The sequence below is a fragment of the Drosophila miranda genome, chromosome XL (genome assembly GCF_003369915.1).
Source record: "Drosophila miranda strain MSH22 chromosome XL, D.miranda_PacBio2.1, whole genome shotgun sequence".
Taxonomy (NCBI): domain Eukaryota; kingdom Metazoa; phylum Arthropoda; class Insecta; order Diptera; family Drosophilidae; genus Drosophila; species Drosophila miranda.
Window position 1 is genome coordinate 12,085,589 of NC_046673.1, and position 7,177 is coordinate 12,092,765.

At 43.9% G+C, this 7,177-nt stretch overlaps 1 protein-coding gene across 2 annotated transcripts; it reads right to left on the bottom strand.

The window, feature by feature from the left end:
• Positions 1–1,962: 1,962 nt before the first annotated feature.
• LOC108165505 lies at positions 1,963–3,009 on the bottom strand. Of its 2 annotated transcripts, none has more exons than XM_017301572.2 (2): positions 2,756–3,009; positions 1,963–2,701 (listed from the first exon to the last, which is right to left on the bottom strand). In XM_017301572.2, exon 2 carries the CDS (start codon positions 2,678–2,680, stop codon positions 2,021–2,023), a length of 660 nt encoding a protein of 219 aa, XP_017157061.1. In that variant the 5' UTR covers positions 2,681–2,701; positions 2,756–3,009; the 3' UTR covers positions 1,963–2,020. The 2 variants fall into 2 exon arrangements, with proteins under 2 accessions (XP_017157061.1, XP_017157054.1); XM_017301565.2 differs by having other exon boundaries at positions 1,966–2,698.
• Positions 3,010–7,177: the final 4,168 nt, after the last annotated feature.

Genomic DNA, 7,177 nt, shown 5'->3' on the forward strand with positions numbered 1-7,177 from the left:
TTCTATAGGTGACTAAATATTCCCTGGGATAATCTGCACCTGCCAGGTGATCCAATCATCCCCCTAATGCCTTCACCCCCTGCCCAACGAGGTGGATTACCTACGAAGGAGCAGAAACGGCGATGGGAAGAGCCACATCGTCAGCATCATCTTTGGCATCATCGTCATCAGGCACGTCCGCGCCAGTACGTCCGCCCATTCGGTTATATTAAAACCATTTTTCGCTTATTACCAAAAAATTTAAATATTTTGAAAATAATAAACTGCGGGTGAGTTACTAAGTGGCAGCAGCGACGCCCACAAAAAAGCAAACAACGTTCCACAGAATAGAACAGAGCCCAGGCCAGGGGATTGGGTTGATGCTAATGCTGATGCTGAGGTGGTTCGGTATCGTCATCAGCATTTGGTATCATCAAAACGATGGCAAGCATGAGCTGGCCCACCTTTAACCCCAACCACGGCCATTACTAATCCTCCCACCGAACGGTGGGAAGAGAAGCGAACCCGAAATCCAAGTAACTCCGGAGTAACTCCACCCACAGTCAGACATCGGCCACTCCGGCCCGCTGTGCGCTATCAGCGCGCCTCGTGTTGATTGTCGCGCATTGCCATCAATGTCCTCCCACTTAACCATCCGCCACCCATCAGCCACCCCTTTCGCAGCCCCTCGCTTAATGAGCATCACACGTTCGTGATGATGATGATGATTACGATGTTGGTGACCATGGGCTCAGATGAAAAGGGGTTAATTCTACCAACTTTACCAAACTGTATGATATGAAGTTCGCATTGATTTTCAAATCTAATTTACAACTTTATAATCATCATTAAAGTACTTTTCAGCATGTCTGGCTTGGTTTCGGCTTATGAGTTCCTCAAGAGCTTCTCCTTTCAAGACTACGCCCCTAGAAGAAATGATGCTGTAGATACCCATGCCCATGCCCATGGCCCATGCCCATGGCCCATGCCCATGGCCCATGCTGGTGTTGGCGTTGGCCTCATAGTGTCATATTTTTATGATTTTTATGTTAATTCATAACCAGCGACAACGTCGCGGTTACCACCACTCACCATTCCACCCTGGACCATCCTCAAGCATCATCTACCAGCCTCCTTCTTCTATTTTGCCAAATGCTTTTTAATCCTTTTAATGAAAATTAGTTCCTCTCAATAACATTTAATATATTTTCCTTTGCTTTTGGGGTTTTCCCCTCCTCTTGTCTCCTCTGTCTATATATCTCTTGGTGTCCCTTCCACTCGGAGTTCTGTTGTTTTCACAGGCATTATCATAATTTCTGTTTGCAACCCTAAATCAACACTTGCCAGCTCCTGCTCCTGCTCCTGCTTTAGCTCCAGCTCCAGCTCCTGCTCTGACTCGATAAAGGGTTACTGGTCCTGTCCATTTGGCGGTTGAGTGGATGGGGAGGCCCAAGACCCGTGGTTGCTGCGACAGTCAGACAGAGAGAGACAGAGGGCTTGGCATATATCACAAGGTGCTTTCCCCTTCACCACCACCACTACCCTGCCACTACATCCACTTCTTGTCTTTGTCTTTGACCTTTTGCGTTTGATTTTCTATGCAGCGTTAAATGGCATCCGCGTCCTCGTCGTGTCTCCTTCTTGGAGGAAAATTGAAAACCCAAAAGCAGTAAAAATTAATGGCCGTAGCGAAGGTGTTGCCATCCATATTCTACCCTCCTCTCCTGCTTTCTTCGTGCTTTCTTATTGATAGCACGAGTACTCGCCACCGTACATATACGCGTATCGTATCACAGTGAAGAGAGTGTCGGTGTCGAGTCAGTGGCCCTTAGATATTCAGGGAAAGGAATGTTATATATTCGATACGGATATTCCAGATGCAGCGCGAGTGCAGCGCCAGTGTCTAGCGTCTTTTTAATTGATTTGTTTTCCATCAAAATAATCTCTCTAAAAAACAACATAATTTTCCGATAAAAAAGTCAATTGTTTCAAGATGCATTCAAGATTTAATTATTCCTAGTTTTTTAAAATTTATGTGGCTCTACTCTTCCTTTTCAGAGGGGGTTTTGTTCTCAAAGGCCTTGGGAAGCGACTTGAAGGCCTCGGCAGCCTGGCGCACCACTTGGGCTGTGGCCGACATTGGGGCAGGGCTAGGGATAAAGCGCAGCTTCTGCACGGCCTGGGTTAGGTCGTGGTTCAGCATATGCTTTGACTTCTCGTCCGGGCTGCGCATAAAGTTCCGCTTTAGGATATTGTTCTCGGTGTTGGCAAAATCCGGCTTGTAGGCCGAAGAGCTGCGGGGCTTCAACCAGTTGGTCTCTGGGTGGCTTGGTTCGCGCCACATGTTCTCCTCACGGATCGAGTTGCGGTAGCGGGCGTATTCTCGGTAGTCCGTTGTCTTCTGCTCATCTGTTGCAGTCGTCATTTCTGTGTGTGGCGTTCCGCGGGCAGCGTCACGGGACTTGTTAGCGTCACTTATGTTCCTGCCCCGGAAGAGCCCTGAGTCGCTTCCAGTCAAGCGATTCTTCCGAGTATTACGATTGGTCTCCTTGTCAAAGTAGTTGACGCTATGGATGACGCTGTGGCTTACACTGCGCCGAATTTTGAGCACCGGGGCGACACAGACATCCTCCGAAAAGAGGCTAACTGAGCTCATGGACGACTTCACAGCAGGACGGAACAATGCACTGACACGTTTCATGATTGAAGAGTAGATTGACTGCTGGAACGATCTTCTTACTATTCATTTTCAACTACAAATTTCACTTCCACCCACCTTTTATTGAATAACCGACCGGGAAATATTAACGAAGAGGATATCGTCCTGATGTTGATAAATGGTAATGGTAAACGGGAAAATTTAAAGATATTGAAATTTTGTAAGTTTATGAATTTTGATTTGATTTTTTTAGAGATTTACTGTTTGTGCTCTAGAAAAAGAATTATTGGCCGTGCATTGGAATTATATTGAATTTTGAATTTTGTTTGTGTACTGCTGATGTTCACTGTTTGAATGCTCGAAAGAAACTAAATAAAGTCTATCGATTTTGACATCTATAGATTTTTGACAGTCAAAATATCAAGTGCCTACTGGGGTCCTATAAAAGAATGTCTACGACAACAGCATGAAGCAGGAAAATGCTCAGAGCGACATTTCGTCGAAGAATATTAAGTGCTTGACTACAAGATCTCTAAAAAGGATAGTGGCGGAGATATCAGGACACTCCAAGACTCCGTTAAGGAAAAAGGGGCTTCCAAAACTGAAAGTCGTAAAGAGGATAGCGGGAACTATTTGAATAGGATATAGGCGGATCAAGGACTTGGATTCGATGAAGGCACATTTTTTGAATAATTATCTATTAGTTACCTGGCTATATTTATAAACTTAAATCATTGAAGTTACATTTAAATTGTAACCCAATTTATACCTACCTTTTGGCATTCATTTATCTCATCTTTGGCTAGATATTGAGGCTTTAAATCTGCAGAATGTCTTTAACGACGAAATTGTCGACTCCCAAATAAAGGACTACTCCTATGTCTATGCCCAACCGATCGTTCTTTTACTCCGAGCTGTGCCATTATTATCCATTTGCAGAACAATTTGGAATACTTCAAACATGGTCTCAAAGCTGGCATAAATGCTTAAGCATTTCACATAGGTACATACATATGTATATTTATACGAGTAATATACGAGTATGAAAGAGTAATTATAGGCACGACATCTTGCAGCATTTTCACATCCGCCCTGAGCTGAGCCCTGAAGACCGAACGAATCCGACTGGGAGCCAACACAGGCCCCGTCCATTAACTGCCTGAGGTGGCACTTCGGAGCCACCGACGACTTAAACGTTGACACTTGAACTCTTTTTGATTTCGCCCGAGCAAAGGGTGTAGGCCAGTGCGTGGGTGAAATCTGCACAATGCCACAATTATGTTAAATATCGACAAGTGGCCATCCAGAGCCAGCTTTTGTTGTGCGGCACCGGCAAAACCAGAGAGAGAAATATTAAACACTCGAAGAGGAGGCCAGTGGAGACCGACAATCGAAATGCATTCCCCCGCAACAAAAGGAGAAGTAAGTGACAAAATGGTGGGAGAAAGGGCAAGCACACTGGAAAAAGAAAATAAGTATTTCAGATCGATCGATTGTTAAGCAAAAAACAGCACCAGCTAATACGCAACTGTAATTATTTCACAGAATAGGTAAGTAATTTGTTTGTTTCATGTTTCTCGGATTGATTTTAAAGTGCTGATTTGTGCATGTAGCAGTGTGTAGTGAGTTATTCGATAGGGATGGAACTCGTTATGGACTGTCAAGTGTAGGAAGTAATATTACGTGCTGTTACTGTATTAGCGGATGGTAACTTTGTGTTCATATCTGTATCGGGAGATCTAATTTTTGGGATGGTTCTGCTAAGGTTCTTATAGTTAAGTGACTCCATTTTGGCAACACAAGAGTAGAGAGATCCGTCCTGTGCGTTTAAATAGGATATAATCCCCTCAAATAAATATTTATTAAAATTATCGTAGTCTATTCAATATATCGATACAATCAAACGATGTTTCTTACTGTAGCCAAGCGATTGACACGAAAAATTGTGCTTTTAAACAAGAAACTGCAAAAAAAAAAATTAAATAAAGTAAGTACAGTAAGCAGATTACAAACATAATCAAAAACACCCTTTGGTCCACGCACAGGGAATCCGTTCGGCTAAGAAATACCACTGCTCTGTCTTGGCTGACATGGACCGCCTCTGCATTATCGAGCTCTACTCAGACGTGTCGTTCCATGTGGGGGTGAATACTTTTGTACTCTGCTCTACGGAACCATGTCCGAGTCAAAGCAACGCCAGATTCGGCTGGGTGTGGATGCGCCGTTGGAGGCACTCTAGATAATCCTCGGCTATCTGTGTTCGGGCAAGATGCCCATATCCTCACTGGACGTGGATGTCATCTGCGAAGTGCTCGCTTTGCCAATATGTATTGCTTGGTGGAAGCCGAGTCGGCCCTAAACAAACATCTGCAGAATAATCTGGCCGTCAGCACCGTGTACTGTAAAAAATACTTGGCGCCATCGAAGAAAAGATCGTGTAGCTCAAAGCAATTATAAAGAACAACTGTATTCGCTAAAAGATTGATTTGACAACTGTGTGGCAGTGGCTTAGTTGACTCTAAGTGAGGGTATGCTCGCTGAGTTCTGGCGACTTGTTCCTTTAACTTTCATTTATTAATTTCTTATGTATTCAGTAATATATAATATATACATATGTATATATATTACAATATATATCATTTTTCTCGTGAACCCGAACTGCAATTCGTTGAATGGGAAGGTTCTAGACCGCCGCAAGATATGCGAGGGCGGCCCTAGATTATTTGGTGGTATTTGGGATCTTTTTGGACACTCTAAGCTTTAGGGCCTGGGAACTGGCAAATTCTTAGTTTCTCCCATCGCTTGAGCTGTTCCAGCAAAACTGTGGCAAAGGAGCGAGCACTTAGTTTTCCCTTCGTCGTTTCATCACTCACATCCATTGCATATTTGACAAATTTTCGAATATATGTACATATATATACATAAGCGCATATGCAGGCGAATAAAAGCAATATACTGGTGTTAAAAATATAAAAAGATGGAACACTGACGACTTATATGATCAGAGGCGAGACGAACACGACAACGGCTATCTGGTACGAGTACCATTCCAATCGCCATTTCAAATGCCGTACTTCGGGGGCGTTCAATCGAAAATGTGGCTGTTGGCTGTTGGTAGGTGAAGGGGATAACTTAATTATGCAATCTAAATGCATTGAATCACCTCAACCAAATGACAATAATCATGATGACAGAGTGGTGCCCCTGCTATACGTCCCAAAAATGTTAACTCATTTGTTGTCCGCTTTCTTTTGGCCCTGACAGCAGGCAAACCGCACAGAAGCTTCCTCATCCTCTACCTCTTCTTCCTCCAGTGCAGGTGCTCAACAAAGGGGTTGCTCGGAGTGGGCGTGTCTGTGTGCCCATCTTCCATTTTTGGTTGGAACGACAAATCTTTGCAATTTATTTACGTGCCATTTCGTAGCGAACATTTTCGTTAGATTTTCCCCATTCTCATTCTCCCCGTCGACTGCCTGGCGGAATTCCAAGACAACTTCAGTCTCAAGTCGGACTATAGCTCCAACCCAAAACTCCCACTCCCACTCCCAGTCCTGTTCCCTCTACTGGTGCTGCTCCGCTTTTTGGCGTCGACAAAAGTCATGACGCGCTGATGACGTTGCCAGTGGAAGGATTTAATGGCACATTAAGAATTTTATTACCGCACAACAACAGCAACAGTAACAGCAACGGTAGCAGGCGAAGGTACTAGGTAAAGGGAAGGGGATACAGCGGAGATGTTGGGTGGGTGGAGGGACAGTAGGAAAATTCATCGCACCTTAGCAGAAAAATTTTTCGCGCGCGTACACACAAAATTTTTGACAGCCATCGTCGGGATTGCCACGAAAATCTTTCGGTGTCAACAGAAAATTTTAATTTTCAGTTTCCAGTCTATTTTCATGTACACCCTTCAGAATGCTTTTCAGAGGAAGAGCATATATAGTGTACACATATAGAGTATGTATCTGAAACGATACGGTTTTCTCGTAATGTTCTTTAACATAAAGATATTTGGCTATAGCTAAGCACCGACTCTTCTTTTTCAAACCTTTCAAACCTAAAGTGTATCTAATGCTTCGAGTATCAAATGCCTTCACAGCAATCCTTCTTTTCCCGTTTCTTTTCTCTTTTTTGGCTGGTAATTTATTTTTGTATTTGGCAAAAGGTTGGGCCGCTGCTGAGGGGAAGTGGAGGTGCCACATCTTCAGTTCTTCAGCCAGAACTTTCGCTCTCACAGTGTCGTTCAGCTCCGGCTAGGACGATTGTCATTATTACAAGTTTTGCATAAATGAATGAATGAATGACATTTATGTATTTCATTTAGCCAGAGCCAAGGACTCGGCTTAAGCTGGCATAGGAAAGAGGGGAGGCAGTAGCAGAGGCAGAGGCAGAGACAGAGACAGGGGCAAAGGACTGGTGGATCCAAAGGACAGACTATAGCCATTTGGTTGACTGAAATGATGCGCGAGTTTTTCAAATCTTTATGTCCTTTGTTTGATCAACTTTCGGGCAACGACTCTTCGAGGCAGTCTGGGCAAGGGG